At 43.8% G+C, this 20,774-nt stretch overlaps 2 protein-coding genes across 2 annotated transcripts in view; both read right to left on the bottom strand.

Moving 5' to 3' along the window:
* The window catches only part of LOC141804012 (sickle tail protein-like), a 97,325-nt gene that overhangs the window by 4,847 nt on the left and 71,704 nt on the right, over positions 1-20,774 (bottom strand). Inside the window, exons 8-20 of the mRNA XM_074688204.1 lie at positions 16,838-17,152; positions 16,423-16,527; positions 13,862-13,899; positions 13,609-13,778; positions 13,109-13,284; positions 10,289-10,425; positions 10,053-10,200; positions 9,695-9,968; positions 9,495-9,611; positions 7,574-7,748; positions 6,012-6,192; positions 5,840-5,921; positions 5,259-5,444 (exon numbers count right to left, since the gene is read on the bottom strand). Of these exons, the coding sequence (XP_074544305.1) occupies positions 5,259-5,444; positions 5,840-5,921; positions 6,012-6,192; positions 7,574-7,748; positions 9,495-9,611; positions 9,695-9,968; positions 10,053-10,200; positions 10,289-10,425; positions 13,109-13,284; positions 13,609-13,778; positions 13,862-13,899; positions 16,423-16,527; positions 16,838-17,152 (2,104 nt within the window). The remainder of the gene's footprint in view (positions 1-5,258; positions 5,445-5,839; positions 5,922-6,011; positions 6,193-7,573; positions 7,749-9,494; positions 9,612-9,694; positions 9,969-10,052; positions 10,201-10,288; positions 10,426-13,108; positions 13,285-13,608; positions 13,779-13,861; positions 13,900-16,422; positions 16,528-16,837; positions 17,153-20,774) is intronic.
* Positions 51-5,193, bottom strand: LOC141804187 (uncharacterized). The gene is made up of 2 exons (XM_074688511.1): positions 5,185-5,193; positions 51-2,779 (listed from the first exon to the last, which is right to left on the bottom strand). Exons 1-2 carry the CDS (start codon positions 5,191-5,193, stop codon positions 524-526), a joined length of 2,265 nt encoding a protein of 754 aa, XP_074544612.1. The 3' UTR covers positions 51-523.

Below are 20,774 nucleotides of genomic sequence, written 5' to 3'. Positions count from 1 at the left end.
ACAGGGCAGTTAAGAGAAGAAGTGATGCTGGTATCACTGAAGAGTGGCATTAGACATAGTAAGAGCAAGGCATCAGCCTCAAAGTAGAAAAGAGAAAAGGTGTCAGGCTGAGAACAGAGGAGACACAATGTGATTCATGTTATTCAAGCAGAGACACTTTGAGGCACCAGCTCATCGGCCCACAGAGAGAGGAGGACAGAGGGAATGCAGAGCCAGTCCAGGACACAGTTAGGTGTTCTGATGATACATTTTAATATCCAGCAGAAATGAACAATCTCACCGCCGCTCTGGCTGTTGGTCTGATTACACCCTTACCCTGTCCTGACAGTCCTGTGTCACGTAGCCGGCAAACGGTTTGTAGCAACCAGAGAAGAGGAACAACAAAGCCATTAAGAGCTGCGCTCATTGTTAGTTAACCTCAATGATGAAGAATAGTTGGTAAGAAGTAGGACTGAGAAGAGACTTAGGGAGCAGAACCGTGAGTCCAGAGACCTCCACCAGCACCACTTCAGGCAAAAGAACATCAGACCTGTTTCTTGGTGAAGGGTTTGCCTGAGTCAGGTGGAGGCTGAGCTTTGACCCTCTTACTCTGAGGTGGATTTGGGCCTTTGAGGACCTGGGAGGCAGACCTTTTCGATGGGCTCCTCTCCCCCTCTCTCTCTTGTTTGAACTTGTCTTTTGGCTGGGCTCTGGCAGAGGAGTCGCATGGGGACTGTGGGGACTGTGGGGACTGCTGGGACTGTGGGGACTGCTGGGACTGAGGCGGGAGGGACAGAGTGGAGGAGGGGGGGGAGGGGGCAGTGATACTGTCCATACTGATCTCCAACAGTTTGATGGACTCTTCCAGACTGTCGATGGAGTCCAGCGTGCTCTTGCAGAGCTCCTCCACCCGCTTTGGAGACTTTAGTGGTCTGGTTTGGACAGGTGAGAGCTCCTTGGTCTCTTTATCACATTCATCTGGAGGAAACTGTTCACTACTGTTGTTTTCCAACCCTTTGCACTCCCTCGTCTGCTTCTTGGTCTCTGTCCCCCCACGGCTGTCTGCTGTGATCTCCTCCTCTTCCTCGTAGACAACGACCTGAAGAGGCTTCTTCCCTGCCTTCGTCCCTGATCGGATGGCCTGGCTGATGGCTGCCAGCTTGTTTTTGGGGAACTTAAACTTGAATTTCTTCTTGGTTTCTGTTTTCCTGGGGGAGCCTGGTTGAGCCTGGTCCTGGTTTTCAGGACCCAGGCTGTTGTCTGCCGCCACTCTATGAGGCAGGGAGCTCCTACCATTTTCTGCGCTGTGTTTGTGGCTGGTGTTTTTGTCACCGATGGTTATTTTTCTCACCTCTGTTTCCTGCGGCAGCAGCTCTTCTTCATACTCAAGGTTTTCAGGAGCCAAAATCCTGTCCAGATCCTCTTCACTCTCAAAGATGGTGGAAAGGCGCTTACAGGCCGACTGGAAGTCCATGGGCTCATTCAGGATGACGATGAAAGGTTTCTTATCATAGTCATCGCAGCCCTCAGAGCCTTCAAACTGTAGACAGGAAGGTTCACCTGTGTCAGCCTCAGCTGCAGTCTGTGCGTCAGATCCACTGGTTCTGATCAGGTCTTTCTCTTTGGATAGAGATCTGGTTTTGGCCTTGGAGATTCTGAGATGGATTTTACCGGGAGGAGGAGGAGGAGGTCCTTCATCGTTGCAGGCATCAGGACTCAGACTGCCGCCGTCCTCGGTGAACTGTAACCGATACATGGATCCCTGCTCAGAGTCCTCCTGGTCCTGCAGCTCTGTGCTCTCTCTGTAAGTCAGGTCAATCAAAGGGGGGTAACGTTTAAGGACTGGAGGAGATGCTGGACAGTCCTGAAGTGACTTCGTGGACTGGTCCTGTTGGGGCTGTGGTGGAGTCTCCTTTGAAAAGTCCTCTGTGGTCTCTTTCTGTAAGGTGACAACCACCATCAGATTGGACTTCTTCTCAGCTGGGCTCTCCCTCACAGCTTTCTCCTGCGTCAGCTCCAGGCCTGTTTGGTTGGGGTCTTTTTGTAGAGTGACAATAGTGGTTAACTTCACCTTCTTCTCTGCTGTGTTTGGGGGGCCCACCCTCTTGGGTCTACTATCTCTGTCTCTTCGTGGAGCTGAAGGTTCCTCTGTCTTTGCTTCCTGCTGGGTTGGTGTTCTGAGCCCATTTTCTTCCTGGACAGTCTGGGTGTCTGCTTTAGCTACAGATAGGGGTACCTCTGTCTTCTCTGCCATGGTTGGTGAGCACACCTGTCCTACTATCTGCTCAGAATGTAGGACAGGTGTACTGCTCTTCTCTTGGAGTAAAGTTGTAGATGTGTGGTCCTCTCCCACATGTGCTTTCTCTTGGGTTGTGCTCTTTTTCCTCTCTTTGTTCTGGGCCAACTGAACACCAGGTCGACCTGCAGGTGAGTTAACGTCAGTGTTCTTTGCATTGGTGGCTGTTTTGACCTCCTCTTTGTTTTGGATGGACTGAACATACCGTGGACCCACAGGTAGGGGTTTCTCTGCCTCCTCAGGAGTTGAACTGTTTAAAGATGTCACTAGTTGGGTTGTTGTTTTTACATCTTTCCTCAGCTCTGGACTCTCCCTGTCTTTCACTGCTTCACAGCATCCATCTTTGACTTTTGGGGTGAATGAGGAGTGTCCATCCAGCTCAGGAGCTACTTGAGGCTCAGACAGATTATCACTGGTCACCTGTGCTGCTGCAGGAGTCTGAAATGGCCCTGTCCCTTTTTTTCTGCCAGATAGAGTGTTCTCATTGGACAGTTTTGTTGCATCCTATGATTAGAAGAAGAAACAATAAAAAAAAACATGAAATAACTTAATCTGACCCAGACCAGTGCAGAGCATCAAAAACAAATCTTTAAATCTCCATTAATGTATATGAGTTTGAGACTTTCACTGGTGGAGTGCGGCACACGTCTGTTTAATTGCTGATTGTTGGTCACTGACATATATATATATATATATATATATATATATATATATATATATATATATATATATATATATATATATATTTTTTTTTTTTTTTTTTTTGGGGGGGGGGGGGGGGGGGGGGGGCCTCACTTGGATCTCAAATAAACAAAAAGAAAAAAACAACAGTTATTCAACTTCCAATGAATTCAGTTTTATTTAATGTCACCATTATATGTTTCTGACTTCACTGCAGGAGAGCTGCACTGTGGAGGAGAGCCGCAGCAAACAGCTTCAAAATGTATTTGTCTTTAATAACTCAGCTCTAATGGTGCATTCCATTTACGACGTCATCTCTGAGTTAGAAGTTTTCCAGTTGCCAAGTCGGAAAAACTTGGTATAACAGCAATATTTCTATAGATATCATTGAATAATAATAATATAAATATGGCTGATTTATTGCAACAAATACTAGTCAGAAATGCTAAAATGAACAGAATATAACACCTGGGGTAGCCATCTTTGATTGTGAACTGGGGGGGTCTTGTGGATCTGCCAGCTTCCAAGTAGGATTCTGACCTTGGCGTGTTCCTGTTAAAATTTTCCAATCAGAACTTGTAAATCCTGACTTTTGAGTACCAATGGAACATAAGAGCCAGCTCTACTTGGTCAAAAAAATTCTCTGGAGAGCAGTCTGTGAGCATGAAGAGCCAGTTCCTGCTGAGCCAAAAATCTGGATTACTTAAAAGAACCAGAATCATCTCTGCTAGTTTTTCCTGACTCTTAAAATTCTTCAGTTATTACAATCTGGACAGTCATTTTTACAGTGAGCATCAGAGAGAATCAGAACTGGCTGTGACAAAGCTCAGTGGTAGCCTATTAGCATCAGCGGTCCATGAGCTGTTGACAGAACAAAAGGTAACAGACACAGAACAAAACCAGGTTTAAAAAGAGCCACACATTCAAACCCACTCCTGCTTACTCACTGACAGACTTACAACAGATACAGTGAATGCACAATAATCATTACACTCTGAAGCAGGGGTCTGCAACCTTCACTTTCATAGGAGACATTTTTCCTTAGCTCACCTGGATTAAAGTCATTCAGGAGCCACAAAATCTACTTTATCTACACAATAAAGACAATAAATAGTATGAATGGCTTTACATAGTTAAAATCTAGTGAATAACCATCAAAAGTAGACGTTTGTTGTAATTAAAAAATTAAACATGTGATGTCTTAGTTTTTATTTTTGATAAATTTGAACTATTTTTAGAAAATGTCAAAAACTGAAATTTTAAAAAATGTGCAAAATTGCAAAAATTTTGAAATGAAAAAATATGTCTATAGAATAGAATGGAACTTGATTTGTCATTGCACGAATGCAAAGAAATTGCAAATCAATGGTATATGTTTTAAATATAAATATGTTTTTTTTTATTCCAAAAGTTTGGAAAAATAAAAAAAGAGAATAAAATAATTTTTAAAAACTCACAAATTATTTGAAGTAATACTCTAATTTTAAACATTTATTAATAATATTGCTCAACTCGTAATTTTTTGTTGTTGCTAATGTCATGCCCCATATCTAACAGGTATATTTAGCACGTTGTCAGTTAAATGAATCCATCCTCTCAGAATTAAAATCTATATTTTCTTCCAGATTAGTCTTTTTGTAGATTTAGTTATCTTCCCAGGGCTGTAAAACTTGAGGTTAGCAACAGGTGAAGGTGAAGTAGGGCGGTGGCAGGCTTTATTGACAGATGGGATGAAGAGTTCCACTAAATGTTAAGGCAGGATTTGGATTAGTGACAGTGCCTTTAATCAGCAATACCCTCTGTAAGAAAAATAAAAAAATCTTTATTTCAATCATATTTTTTTAAAGCTACAAGGAGCCACTGCAAAAGAGTCAAAGATCCACATGAGGCTCCGCAGGTTACAGACCCTTGCTCTGGTGTAAAGCAAAGTTAAAGTCTGATGTAGTTTCAAACTGCTCAGCCTGTACACCATGGATGGGCCGAATAACCCTCCTCTAGCCTGTCCCATATGAGCTTCTTGTGAGCTTAGATTCAGCAGAAAAAGAACCTGGAGGTTGATGTGAGGAAGAATTAATTTTAAATGGTACTAAGACCCACACTGATCCTGTAAGAACCATCTCCATAGCAACAAAAAGCCCAACCATTTAAGAAACAAGTTTGATTCATTGTTACTTTTTTACCTTTTTTGTTTCAACACAATTCCATCTCATCCTCAACTTCCTGCCTACATCCCCCATAATGCCCCCCTTTTCACTTCTGAGTGAGAGGTCACAGTGTTCTGAGATAGGACAGGTCATCATACCTGCAGCTCCTTTGGGACCTGGGTGTCTCCCTCCTCCTCTTCTTTTTCATCCCTGTGTGAGGAGGCTGCAGCAGGAGATGCTACAGCATGAGCAGACAGGAGGGGTTTGGGTTTGACCTCCGGGGGCTGTCGGGGAGGTTTGGAATGAGGGGGGGCAGATAGCTCCTTGTCTTTTATGTCCTTATCCTGAGACACATAACAATAAAAAACAGATCAGTAATACCTTCATGTCACCACAGCATTCGGTGTGAGAAACATTTCTACCTGGTGTATTAACTTTTTGAAGTTTGACCACAGCTCATCTGGAATAACTGGGGAAACAGAGTTTTGACCTATTCTGCAGCAAGCCACCAGGGGGAGCAGTTTTTGTGGACACCTCACTTGGAGCCAAGTGAGATTGCGTCCATTTTTTTTTTTTTAGTCTATGATATGGCCTGAATGTATATGATTATTCTTCTGTTATGGACACAGCCACAGGCACACTTGCACCTATCCTCTGGTATCACAACGCAATGTGTGATTATTGTTTCTGTTTGCTTCTCTCTGTGTCAGATTGTCACATCAACCAGTGGTCCAGTTACCTGAGCTCCCAGTGGCTCTCTCCTGGTGAGCTCTTCCTCTCCTGACCTTACTGTGCTCACCCCTGAGCCGGCTGAGTGAAACCTGAAGCAGAATCAATAAACAATCATGTTTAACAGGTGAGTCTTCAGTGATTTCATATGGGGGCCAATAGGGCCGTTCAGAAAAACTGACCTTCGTGGAGGAGGAGGTGGAGGAGGTGATCTGCCTGCTCTGTCTGGACTCTGTTTCAGCTCCTTCTCCAGACTGGAGCGACGAGGCTTTTCCACTTGAGGTCGACGGCTGCACTCCAAACTCAGAGGGGCTGACTGAGGAGCTGAGGAGGTAGCTGAAGGGGGCTGTGAGGCTGTCGGAACTAAAAACAAGTTAACATGCAGTCATTATCCCTTTCATATTCAGAATATAAGCAATAGCCTGGTTGTGCACAGCATGTTAAGACCAATAACTCTTTTTAAAACACGGAATATGCTCATATTCTGGTTTTATTGACCTTAACCCCCATTTGGCTGCATGTGCATTTTGATGCACTCACATGTTGACTGAGACAGAGATTTACTTTGAGAGATGAACTCAGAAGTTTGAGAAAGAGACTTGTTCCTGCAGGTAATCTATGGTGTTTTGCTATTTTTACAAACTGTTTTGAGACATGCACTCAGTGTTTCACAAATGGTGAGGATAATTCCAGAAATGTACCAAAGTGACTGAGAAAAACTAAAACAAGTCTGAACAAGAGTCTGAACAAGAGTCTGTGTTGCCCCACTGTCGGTCAGCTGTGACTTCCCGCTGCTGCTCTGAAGCTGCAAAACAGACAGACAGACAGACAGACTTTCAGTGTGTTTTAACATGAAACTATACTGCTGACTGAAGCATACTGCCACTGAGGAAAAGCAGAATCATAGTTGTCTGAGCAGTGATTTCCGATAAAGCATGATGTTAGCTGGTGATAATGAGTTTTTAGTTCGTATCTCCTTCTGTGCGGTCTTAGTGTTGGGATAAGTTTAGTGCTCAGCTCATCAAACCTCTCCAAATGTTTGAGATGTAACAGTTGTAGCCAGGATGTCCATATAGCATTGTGTGCTGATAACAATTTGGGAACACAGCTAAAACTGACACAGAAATCATTTACATCCCACTACAACTGATGTGAAGACATAAACCAGGCCTCAGGTGAACCCGGACTGAAAACAGCACCTGGGGCGCCGGTGGTGCAGTTGGATAGTGCACCAGTGATCAGGAGGTTGCAGGTTCAAGCTCAGCTCTGGGCGACACATGGCAATGTGTCCTTGGGCACTCAACCCCAAGTTGCTCCCATTGCTGCGTCAGTAGTGTGTGACAGGGTATTAATGTGATGGATAACTGACATAGAAACTATGAACCATCAGTGAGTGAATGTGGATACGAATGGCTGTGAGACCTGTGGTGTAAAGCAACTTTGAGAAGTCCAAAACTAGAAAAGTGCTTTATAAGCTTAAGTCCCTTTGCCATTTACCACCTGGATCAGCTCTTTCTGCAAACACGCCTGTGGTCTCTGAACAGTCTCTTGTGGACCTGTAGTCAGGGACAGTCCTGAATCTTCTGCTTTATACATCAAATATTATCCACTGCACCATCACGCTGAGGGTTTGTGAGACAGTTAGACACTCTCCAGCTCACACGCTTGTCTTACTTTCAAACAGTGAACCATGTCCTCTTTTCAAAGGGCTTATCTGGTCCCCCTGTAACAGCCAGGGCCTCACCTGTGTCCTCAGCCCTGTCCACAGCCGTGTCCTGCTCAGACTCTGGTTTCTGTCCAGGGGTCCTCTCCTTGGTGGGATCTTGAAAATCTGAGCTGGTCCGACTTTTGGAACTGGACTGGTTTGTGGTGGTGGTTTCTTTGCTCTGACTTCCCTCTGGGGGCTGTCTGTGTGCAGTCTGAGGAGGAGGAAGAAGTTGTTGAGAGATGGCCCACACATATCTGATCTACAGCCTCATTTACACGACAATGTTTTACCCCAAAACCCCAAAACGCAGTGAAAAAAAATCTGTGTTCACACAGAAACAATGAGGGCCTGAAAACGCTGTAGTAAGCATGCCAGGCCTGTAGGTGGTGATAAAACTTTCTGTTCCAGAAGCAGCTTTTGGTAGATCTCCTCTGAAGTAGAGTTGGGCAGATCATCTGGTGTATTGGTGAATGCTAACAGCAGAAGTGGAGCAACAGATACTCATTTTGTGTCATTTTATGTTTCAGAAAAAATCCACTCTAGATCCGTTTTCAAAATTTTACGTTTTGGGTCGGCTACAATGCTGTTTCCCTGTAAACAAGAGGCTGAAACGCAACAATACTTTTGCGTTTCACCCTAAAACCATTGTCGTGTAAACGGCCCCTTTGTTGGTTGTAAAGGGTGTTCACACCTGTGGCTGGTTTGCTTTGATCTGATCGCGGGGTAAAATGATTCAACTGTTGCAGTTGTTACTTTGTGTGTTTGTGTTCACACAGAAAAGCTCTCTCATGGTCTAAAGCTGAAAACAAACACCACGTGTAATCAGTTTTCAGCGCTTTCAGAGACATTTAGAGAAGATGACCACAGTGGCCCCTGCTGCCCTTTAGGCTGTGAACCTGAGAGAAACACTGGAAAAACCACTAGTTGACTCATCTATTACTCATTTGGGTACCAACACATTTTACTATGTGTGTACCTACTTATCAAAGTCCGATTCATAGAGAATTGTTTGTTTTTTTCATTAACTTTCTTAGTACACACTGTGCTTCGTTTCTCCAGCTGGTTTAATCTAATACACTCTTTCTGTTTTGTACAGCCAGAAGTCAATTTGGAACATTTAGGAAAGGTATAATCTTTACATACAGTCAGAGACGTGATGCATCACACTTGTGTCATATTTGGGACAGGGCATTTCGAGGGGGAAAACGCCCCCCAGCATTGTAGGAGCACTGATTTTAAAGTCTGTTTTTATGCTTATTGCTAACATGACATACATTCTTTTCCCAGGTAAAACATGGATTTATCTCTCTAACACGGCCAAAGACAAAACCTTACAGGTTTCCCCATACATGAAGACCAAAACTCAGCAGTTGACTTTGAAGTTCCTGTGAGGACTTTCAAAGTGATCTTGAAAAAGTTTCCCTCCTGGATATATGCCTGATCCTAATCCACACTTCAAGATAAGATTATCATCACCAATATTACATGTTCTTTTAAATTACTACACCTTGGCTTCCTGATCTGCCTTGAAAAAGGAAATTTGTTCCAAAACAAAAACACGTGGTGTTAGTGACAGTGTGTGTGAGACCCCGGGCCAGAAGGTGGTGATGCAGCCCAAATGAAACAGAACCTCCTCACAGCAGCTTTGAAAGAATGCTGATATGATTCACATTCTTGGAGACAAAGCTCTTACAGCAGCAGCATCACTTTGCAGTGTGACTTTACACAAAAAGTGTGTTCAGACCCTAGCCCCATCATGCATGGCATGTTAAGGTCAGATTGGAGTTTGCCTGTCTGGGATAAAGATCACTTCCTGTGTCTTTGAGTGCTCGCCACTGCTTCACCCTCAGACTTTCAAACAGTTTTTTCAGAGGTTTTTTATCAGTAAGGTCTCTTCTACCTGCAAACTTCACATAAGTGGATCAAACTTTCCTGAGGACGCTTGCATCAGACTGACCTCAGTTTGACTGTGTGTAAGTTCTAAATGGGACTGCTCAGTGCTGCTGTCCAATCCAGGTCCTGGTCCAGATCTCCTCTGCAGGGCAGGACTTCCTTCTCTGCTGCGGGGGCTCACCTGTCAAACACACCTGTCTATCACTGATCATTACGAAGCATGTTTACCCATGTCTGCTGAGGAGCCAATCACAGAGCTCTTACCTTGGCCACAGTGGGGGAGTCTCTTCTGTGGGTGGGGGTAAGGGGGGGGCCAGGGTGGGGTTGGACTTCTGCAGCTGCTGTGCTCTTCATCCTGCGGACCAGGATGGGGGAGGCAGCGCCGTCCAGGCTGACCTCAGAAGGGGGAGGAGCTTGCAGTGGGGGCCTAACAGACGAGCGAGGTTGAGGTTTGGGGGAGATTTTTGGTGGTCCCTGATCCACGTCCCTCAGAGAGACTTCCTCTGGTTTGACGGGGGCGGTTGACTCTGACACACACCTGTAGAAAAGAGTGTGTGATGGGAGGGGCCAGTCTGGTGTGAAACTGTGAAAAAGAGAGGACTGGTGGTAAAGAATGACGTACCTGCGCAGAGAGCTGAGGGCCTCGGTCAGACCCCGGACCCTCCTCAACATGGTGTCCATCTTAAGGGGCTCTTCCTTAAGGAAACGCACGGCTTCCACCTCCAAACGCAGCACGCAGCGGAGCTTCTGCTGCAGCTCTGGAAACTCACCTGGACAGGTGAACAGACACAGTGAAACCTGTGAGTAGGATCCCATCCAACTTGGCTAAAACAAAGCACATGTACGACCATCTTTGACCTTTGAGGACAGCCAGAGCCTCTCCAACCCTTCGCAGGTTGACCGCTGCGTCCTCCACATCCCTCAGAGTGATTGACAGCTGGCCGGGGCTGGAGGCGGAGCTTCTCTGTAGGTGGTCCACATACACCTCCAGCTCACTGAGAGGGGACAGTGTTCAGAGGCAGCAGAGGCAGAAGGATAGGATGAGTGCTGTCTGAGGACACTAGAGGGCAGCAGAGAGCTCACCATCCACTGACACAGTCACACAGAGATCAGGAACACCACAGCTAAATCTCAGTGTCCCCCCAAACCCTGAGCCCTTACGGACTTCATTAAGATCACCAGGAAAGTGTCTGAGTGCAGTCTGCAAGGACTCAAAATTGGTGTAACTGGGATTGGCACAGCACTTTGACACCTCCTACACAACCTGCATGTCATCATGTAGCTCACCTGAGCAGCAGTAAGAACTGTTTATGAAAAGCTGATAGGCTCCTACAGGCCATAACAGGAATAACCCTGTCTGCTCACACATGTAAACAGATTATTCTGAATGTTTCAGAAACCAGAGTATTGACCTTAAACCAAATAAATACATACAATAAATAATAAAAATAAATACAAATTTCATTGTACTTGTTGCCAATGACAAATAAAGTTATATACTATATTGACTGCATGCAAACGTAGCCACAGTTGATACGCCTGCTTTCCTCCATGTGTACTGCACAATCCAAATAGGTCAAAATATCATCCTGGACATCTTCATGTGAACTTGATCTGGTCTGTGAAGGCGTCCACTTCATCAACCTTCTAAACCAATGACTCAGTGCTGCCCCTCTACAGAGGGGTTAGGGCCTTTCTCCCCACCTCCTCCATACAAGTGGTCCACTCCTGTGTGTGTGTATGTGTATGTGCGTGTGTGTGTGTGTGTGTGTGTGTGTGTGTGTGTGTGTGTGTGTGTGTGTGTGTGTGTGTGTGTGTGTGTGTGTGTGTGTGTCTGTGTCTATGTGTCTGTGTCTATGTGTCTGTGTCTGTGTGTGTCTGTGTGTGTGTGCGCAGTGATAATTGGGTCCCTCTCCTGTCACTCTGTGTGATAAAAGTCACCCTTGCATTAGCATCACAAGTGTAGCATGCTAATGCGAGGATGAGCTCTGATGTCACATTTAATCTGCTCTCTCCTCCTCTCCTGGCTCTATTTCTAACAATATGTTTCTTCACATCTCCTCTGCACACACACACACACACACGCACACACACACACACACACACACACACACACACACACACATCACACGCCAATGATAATCTGACTTCAGCCGCTGTGACATCATCAGGGCGTGATGTCAGAGTGAGTGTGTGGATTTTGAAAAGGCTAAATCACCATTTCAGAAACCGTGGCCTATCTGAAGAAAAGTTTAGCTCTAAAGCACAGCTGACATCCTGTCTCTGTGAATGTGAGGCTATTTGAGTTTGAGGAAAAAGTTTCACCGACAGTTTGTGAGGGATTCAGAGTTTTAGCTCATTTTCTTAATCCGCTGACATGTTTAAGAGCCGAGGGAGGAAAAGATGGATTAGGGTCAGCCTACTGAAGTCGAGTCATTTACTCCACATAATGACCTCAGAAATCACACGCTGAGACTGAAATAGCATCAGTAAAGTTGACTAAAAAAAATAAAGGCAGTAGAAATGTTGTCATTTACAGTTCAGTTTCACACAGTTCAGTATTTTACTGTCATTTAACAGCAGAGTCATTTTTGTTGTGATGGCGTTTCGTTACAACAAGACCACCTCACTAGAGCGTCAAAAGTGATATCCAAATTTGAGAGTTTTTTTAAAATGTTGGTGTTTCCATTATTATTTCTTTCTTTTACAGTCAGCTTAAAACCCATTTTATTCCTTAGCTTCTAACCTCAGCAAGACTCAGTTCCTTTATCTCATCTTATTTGCCTTTAGTTGGTTTTAATGTGTTTTTCTCTTATGTATTCATTTATCTGTTTTTATCTTTTTTTTTTAAGTCTACCTATCTGTACAGCAGATATAAGGTTAGTTGTTCCCCCAGTGTCAGTTTCTCTTTTTACTGATGAAGTTCTGATCAGTGGTGATAGGTTTACTCCGTTTTTGTATGCAGATGATATGGCTCTGTTAGTCTGTTAGTCTGTTAGATATAAGTGATTCCCTGGTTGGAGCTGTTTGCTGATCCCACACAGAGATCCCAGAAATGTGGTGGCTCACCAGCTGGCGAGAAATTAATGTTCAAGAAAGAAACGAGTAATTTATTTCCATGAAACACGATCACGAAACAGACCCAGTTTCACTCCATGGACGACCTGTTGAAATGATAGAAACCTTAAACACATTACTGCTGAGCTCCTCAAAAAAACTCAGACTTAAGTCTGTGAGTTTGTGTTTGTTGACAATTGTGTCTGTCAACAAATTCTGAACCCCAAGTGTTACTGAGTGTATCTGAACCTTCCATCTTCCAGCTTGGTACACTTGCTTGAGCAACAGAAGAAAAACACTTTCTGAGATAATATCATAGCAGAGGAAAAAAACACAAAGACCTCTGTCTGAGCTCCTTACTGACAGGACCAGAAAGAAAGTTCAGAGCATCTTAGTAGATAATCATCATCCTCTCTTCTTCAGTTTGAGTGTCTGAGCTCAGGGAGGCGCTACAGAGTCCCTCTGGTAGCTAAAAACTTGCTTAAGAAGTCATTCCTCCCCAAAGTGCAGTGAACATTCTTAACCTTACAGAAAATGAGAATATTTTAGAAAGTGTAGGGTTGGTGAAAGATGTGCTGCTGCTGCAGCTCTGTGAAGAGACAACCGTTAAAAAGGTCTCACCCCAGCTGAGTGAGGACAGCCTCCTCTGTCCTCAGGTATAGCATCCTCTCCTCTTCCATCTCTGCTCTCTGTCTGAACACCGCCTCCTCACACTGACTTACACGATCGCACATGAGCAGCAGCAGCTCCTGGCCCGCTGTGTGCAGCATGGAGCGCACGCTCTGCTGGTTCACCAGCTGCAACACAACACAACCAGCACATCACACCTCATAAAAATGTCTGTCGGCTTCAACAGGTTCTCAAAGGAGAAATTTACAGGGGCCAGGATGTGTCAGAAGGTTTGCAAAAGCAATAACATGAATGTAAACGCCACACAATAGCAGCACTGAGAAAAGGTCAGTTTTCCTAACGGACACAGAAAGACTGTGATAGTTAGAAAAACATTTTCTTTTTTGACCTTTTGACGACTGATTTATAAAGCTAAATATAACACACAATCACACTTTAACCTTAGAGAAAATCTGGAAAGTATTCAGCTAAAGGGAGGAAGAGAACAGAACCTGTTGATGTCGGAGCTGGTTGAGCTGCATTCGTAGCTCACACGCGTTTCTCTTTGCTGACATGAAACTCTGCTGCAGCTTGCTGTCAAAGGGGGGGGCCTGGAGGGCCAGGGGCGGGGCTTTGAAGCTGTCAGTCAGTGCAGCTGGGGTTTGATGCTCAGGTGACACACCTGGAGTTAAAAGACAGGTGATAACTCTGACATCACCATCACAGAAAGAAGCTTCATCGCAAGGAAGACCAGAGGAGGCTCACCATGTCTGTTGTTCAGGATTTTACGCCCACTGGGGTCACTGAGGAGACACACACACACACACACACACACACACACACACACACACACACACACAGAGTTAGATCACAGACATCAGTTTGTAGAGTTTACACCTTAAGTTAATGCTGCCACATCATACTTCCAGTGTCATGGCTCTACTGGGGAGAAATGTGTTCCTGGCTTACACACAGTTGTCTCCAACCTTGAGCTAAATGAAGTTAAAATGTTAACTCAGGTTCACACCTGTTCAGGCATGGTCCTGCTCCAGACCTAACCACGTCCTCAGTCATCTGAAAAGTCCATGTTTTCAAAGCCCTTCCTCTTCTCACTGATAGCCCATGATGCTTTGTAAAGAGACAGACCGTGCCTCAGGCTTTACACACAGCCTGCATCCAGAGAATGTTAAAAGCTATTCCACAAAAACCAGGAGATTGTCCGCATGACTCCAGGTGAGGATCTGGATGACTAACTCTTTCATCCTGTGTATGACTGTCACAAAAAAAGGATCTGTGCAACTTTGCAACCCATAAATCATATTTTGTTTATTAACATCAGCCTGTTTCCACCAAGTGGTAAGGGTTAGTTCGGAAAAACCTGACCTTGTTTGTGTTTCCACAGCCAACCGTGCCCTTCATGGTAGGCAGCGTGTATGCAAGATGCTGATAACCACATCAGTTACCTAATAGCGGGACAGCAATGCAGCGAGACGCAGTGTACCCCACTAATAAATCAAAAAAAGTGTGACGGCTCCTCTCGATTATTTGGGGATCCGTCCCAGTTTTAGTCAAAGGAAACGCCACAAAATGCCTGCTGTACTGAGGTGAACCGAACTGAACCGCTTGGTAGAAACAGGGATTTAATATTTTCAAATGGAAGAATATTTGTAAATTCTTCTGAGACTGCTCTACTGTGCTGTTCTAGTCCAAGATGATTTGTGTCTCTAAGTCTGTATTACTGGTTTCATGCACTTGGAAAAGATGCTTTTAGTCCTAATTGGACCAGCCTGGTTAAGTAAAGATTATGAAAAAGAGAACAACAACTACATTTGCCCCAACTTCGTCCATCTTTTAATCCTTCCTGCGTTTCAGAACCTCTAAATTAAATCTCCTGCTCAGTAAAACACATTAGATAGAGTCTCCTTCCAATTCTACATCCACTTTCATGACTCCTATGTAGGGTGGCCGTTTCCACAGCACCAAACAGGAGGACACTTTTTAGCATTTAAGGGAGTATATCTTACTTGTGTATTCCCCAGTACAGTAGATATTTTTAATATAAACCTGTCTTATAAAGTGCAGTTTCACAAAGGAGAACATTTAAACTATTGAAATGTGTAAATGAGGTTTAAATACAATTCAATAAACAAATAAATAAATGCAAAAAAAGCAAACAAACACACATTTAGTTCTTAATAAATAACTTACTAAATAATAATAAAAAAAAATAAAATAAAACAGATAACACAACTTTCACACTTATAAACAAATTGCTCACTCTAAAGTATTTCTGATTCAGTCTCTTGGGGACTTCCTTTGTGCTTTCTATGTGTTAGTGTACTGCAGTCCACCTGTATATTAACAGTCCTTGGTTCTTCAAGTTGGCCTCCCCAAAATTCACCCTCTGAAGCTCCTCAGGAAACTGCAGAACCACCAGGGTCATCAGGGGTGGAGGAGAAAAAAATCACTAAGCTGCGGCTCGTCTGTTGCTCTTATGTTTGTTGGTGATAGCATGCCTTTCCTCTTGTACTGGTGTCCACATCACTCTGACAAAGAATGCTGCATGCATGCAACTAATCTTAGCTGCTTTTAGCAATAAATACGTGTTCTTTTGACCTTTCCAGATTAAATGAGGTCTGTCTTTTGGCGTGCTTTGAAATAATGTGGTGGCATGTAGTAAAGCACTCGCACATGGGCATTTGTTTGCATTTTCAACCAATAGTTTGGGCAATCAGATCATAGCTTAGTGCTTTCAGCCATCATATTTTTAGACCTACGTTACATCAGGTGCATCTCCAAAAAGGAGGACAAATAAGTGTCTGGATCCAGGCTGCACCAGGTGCTGGCAGGACATTCAAAAACTGTACTGTCCACCCTAAAAACAGACCTATGGCCACCCTACTACTATCTGAGCCCACCAACAAAACCCCTCAGCTTGAGGTTTACTGCTCGAGTAACACCTCACCACACACTCCTCCCTCCTCAAACAGGGGGTCACTCCATCATGGTTACACTACAGTTCATCTGCAACACGTCCTCTGCCTTTTAGACATGTCTCAGAACAGCATTCAGTTAAGTAACTACACATCTCTGGACATACCATCCAGATCTCAGACCTTGGTCACCTGAAGCTTATCTACATCCATGACAATAACAACAAGCTGTGTAAGGCTCACATCGAGCTGAGCTCCTTCCAAAAACACACACACTATCCGTTCCCCTCCTACATCACAGCATACATACAGTTGCAACAAACATATGTAAAAGCAGGTGTCACAGGTGTTAAAAAGAGCCAGTGGTGAATGTCGAAGGCTGGGGTTTCATACCTGAATACTTCTTTCACTCCGGGAATATCTGCACCCATCGACAAAGCATGATGAACCAGCCCTGCCAGACTGGCTATCTGCTCCTCCATGGCCTTCATCCTCTCACTGAAACACAGGACAGTACAGTGACCATCACAATGACCATCACAGCAACAATCACATCGACCATCACAGCAACAATCACATCGACCATCACAGCAACAATCACATCGACCATCACAGTGACTATCCCAGCGTCCATCACAGTGACTATGACAGTGACTATCACAGTGATCATCACAATGACCATTACAGTGACCATGACGCTGACAATCACAGTGACCATGACAGCGACCATCACAGTGACCATCACAGTGACCAAGACATCAGCTACTTGGTTTATAAAGGAGGAGGGTGATTCTTGGTGTAGGCTCACCTTTGGACCGTATTGGGAGTCAGAGGACCTTGAAACGGTCTTTCAGGTGTTCCCAGAGGGCTGTCCGCAAAAACTGAGGAGGTGGAAGAGGAAGAACTGTTTCCTCTACTCCTGTTGACCATCTCAATGGTCCCATTGCTTCCCCGCTGCAGAGACCGGCGCATCGAAGACATTCTGTCTGCTGACACCAGGCCCACGCCCCCGATGATCTGTCCCTCGGACAGTCTGACCTCACTGGCTCTCTGAGGGGAGGGGGGCAGGACTTTTGTTCCCAGAGGAGGAAGCTGGCTCTCCCCGTACTTCCTGCTCTTCTGTCTAGTTGGTGGAGAAACGTATGGATCGGTCAGTTTTTGTTTATGCTTATTATTTAGCATGTTTGCAGTGTAACACACCATCTCGTCAGCAGGAGCCTGTGATGGGCTCTGGATCCTTTTTCTTTGATCTTTAATGAGTTACTCTTTGTAAAACTTGACTGAGGGACATCAAGGGATGATCATGATCCAGTCTCAGTACAAGAGGTCCTGGAATGGGTGAGTATGCGTCTGGACTACGTTTGTTTTTATCTGAATCAGGCAAGAGCTGCTCTCAACTGGATTTATTTTAACCTGGACTGGGATCCTGTGGATTTCGACTGGCTTCATGTTGATCTGAATTAGGCCAGGGTGCATCTGGTGCATCTGGATTGAGCTACGAAGGGGAGGGGGGGAAGGGGGGTGAAAATTTTCCTAAAATTATCCTGAAAGTTTCCAAGGATATTTTGGCTCGGGGATGAAGGAAACTGTCTTTTTTCTTTTTGTTTTTTCTTGTCATCAACTGGAATGGGGTTTTCAAAAAGGATCTTTATAGAGAACTACAAAATGCCAAAATCAAATATATAAATAAATAGGTAAATAAAAATGTATAATTAATTATTTAGTATAAGAAATAAATTATCAAATACAAAATAAATAAATGATTATTCAATAATTATTTAATTATTAAATAATAAAATAATTAGATAAATGTATCAAAAATTATTTACAATTGGTCGTAAATAGATAAACCATCACTGAAATATATAAATGTTAAAATAACTATTCAGAATGTTCATTTATTCTTTGTAACAAACATTGTATCTTTCATTTTACTATTTATTGGATTATTTCATGGTTCCTGCTCCAGCAGTGCATCATAAAATTATTTTATCTGTCACTCTCTCCTATCACACTCAGTGGGCGGGACTTACGATGGTTGAGTCCCAAACATTACTAGGGTTACTAGGGCAGGGTTGCCAGACTCAGCGGGCTCCTGCCAAATAAACTAACACAGCAGCTATCACTGAAGGTTGGCAGGAGCTCTTCCAGAGAATGTAGATGCTGGAGTTTCGGACCCTGAAGACGTGGCTTGTAGAGAGGGGTTTAATAAAGCCCCTGGAGTTATTTTCGCTCTCTCTGACCAATATACTGACAGAAGACTGTTTGCTAACTTAGAAGTTCTCGAGTGCTACTCTTCTGTACAACACACACAGACCACCATTTCCTCTTGCCAGGCTAAGCTTTCCAATTAGCTGGAAAACTGATTAGTGTCATTATGTAAATTGTATTAGGTGTATTTCAATTTAAGTTAGCTCATAGCAAACATTTATGGGTCTATTATTTCATTTCATTTTTTCATTTAATTTCATAGACTTAATTGTCCCTGTGGGGAAATTTGTCATGGGCTCCCAGTTGGTTCTGCAGTCATAAAAGAGCAGCACAATCACATAACACAAACACCACATTCACAACATTTCACAATCACTTCTAGAACATACCTATTGCACAGTACCAATAATTTAAAGAAATACATTAAACCAGTATGGAGGCCAAGGAGCTAAGAGAAATTAAAACTACATCTGTTTGTTCAGGATCTTAATAGGTGTTGGGATAAAATAGTGTTTAAAGCAGTTAAGCCTGTGCAGCCCTGGGGGACTCTGAATCTCCTCCTTGAAGGGAGCAGGTGGTGCTCTGTGTGGAGAACATGGGTTTGGTCAGACAAAATTTTTCTGCTTGCGTCATAATGGATTGTTCAAAGATAGTCTGAAGAGAAGCGTGATTTTTAACATTCATGATTTTCATTGCTTGTTGTACTAGACTGTTTAACTGTGTCTTCAGCTGTACGGACAAGTTACCGTACCAGGCTGTGACTCTGTACCTTATAATACTCTCCAGAACAGCATGGTAAAACAACAGCATGACCTTCTGCTCAACACCAAAAGCTCTTAGTCTGCGCAGAAAGTACAATCTCTGCTGCAGTCTGGGGCAAAGACTCTCCTCGTGGACCCTCCAGCTGAAAGCATCATCAATATAAACTCCCAGATATTTATAGGAACTGACCTGAGTGATAGGTTCATTGTGGATGACCACCAGCCTCAAATCATCCACAGCTTTATGATTAAGCACCATCTCTTCAGTTTTCTTCACATTTAGCATTAAATAGTTAGAGTCACACCACTGAACAAAATGACAGACCTCAGAAAAGTAAGCTGCTGGACTTTTATCTTTGTGCAGCAAACTGAGGATGGCAGTGTCATCTGAGGATTTAATGATGTAATTATCGGGGTGGACCTTAATGCAGTCGTTTGTGTATAATGTAAAGAGTACAGGGGAGCTGACACATCCCTGGGGGGCACCATTACTGGAGAGTCTGGGCTCGGAGAGGACATTGTTAATTTTAACCTGCTGCACACGGTTGGTTAAAAAACATTGTTAATTTTTAACCTGCTGCACACGGTTGGTTAAAAAAGACATGAACCATTTCAAAATAAAAGGATTGACATTCATGTTCCTCAGTTTCTCAGTCAGCAGATGTGGCTGTAGCGTATTAAACGCTGAGCTGAAGTTGACAAACGGTAAACGAAGATAAGCTTTGGGGTCTTCCAGATATTTAGTGACAAGATGAGTAAGGCAGTTAATGGCTTCATCTGTGCCACGCCCCTGCTTATAAGCTAACTGGAAAGGGTCAAGCAGCGCATGAACTCTTTCTTAAGCAATGACACCAGGATTCTCTCTAAACATTTGATCACGTTGGAAGTTAAGGTGACCGGATGGAAATCATTGTTTTCCCTCGCGGGGCTTTTTCAGTACAGGTGTCATATATGTTTTCTTCCAGAGGGTGGGGACAATGTGCGGGTCAACAGATTTCTGAACAATGGGACAAAAAGCAGGAGTCAGCTCCTCTGCACAGATTTGATTGAACACCAGAAGAAAAGCAGAGATGCCATCCGGCCCTGTGGCTTTTTTGGCACAGCTGTGTCTAAAAAGTAACTGGACCTTGTGGGGGTCAATAAGCACTCTGGTGTCCTGCTAATTGACACAAATGGATTTTAAAATATTGTCACACTGCAAAGTCATGAGTCTCAAATCTCATGAAAAAGTTGTTCAATTCATTTGATTTGTGCTAGTCGTCGGGAGTGCTTATACTCTTTTCGGCTGGGGTCATATTAGTGATGGCTTTGATAGTGTCCCACAGCTTCTTGGTGTTCATAGTATGACAGTTTTGTTCAATGATTTCTTTGTGTCTGTTCCTCATATCCCTGAGCATGCAGTTTAGTTCTTTTTGTATAGTTTTCAGTTATGCTCTGTCCCGGTTTTTAAAACCCATCTTTTTACAGTTACAGTTACAGATGAGACGTAAAGCTGCGTTTCCACCAAGCAGTACGGGTCGGTTCAGTACGGTTTGGGACAGTTTGGGACAGTAAAGTCTCATCCCATTTGCGTTTCCACAGCAAACTGTGCCCTCTCGTGGTGGGCGGCGTGTAAGCCGCATGCCGGAAGCCACAGCTGGTAAACAATAGCGCGATGCCGTAGCAGCTTACCCCGCGATTAAATCCAACAAAGAAGAAAACGCGACACAGTAAACAAAGAGCACAGATGGAAGACCTGCAGCATTTCGTCCTCTCTGTGATTTTCATGTAACT

This window comes from Halichoeres trimaculatus, unplaced genomic scaffold (assembly GCF_033239565.1).
Source record: "Halichoeres trimaculatus isolate MK-OKI-2021-1 unplaced genomic scaffold, fHalTri1.1 fHalTri1_scaffold_15, whole genome shotgun sequence".
NCBI classification, from domain to species: domain Eukaryota; kingdom Metazoa; phylum Chordata; class Actinopteri; order Labriformes; family Labridae; genus Halichoeres; species Halichoeres trimaculatus.
This window is presented reverse-complemented; position numbering and strand designations above follow the sequence as displayed.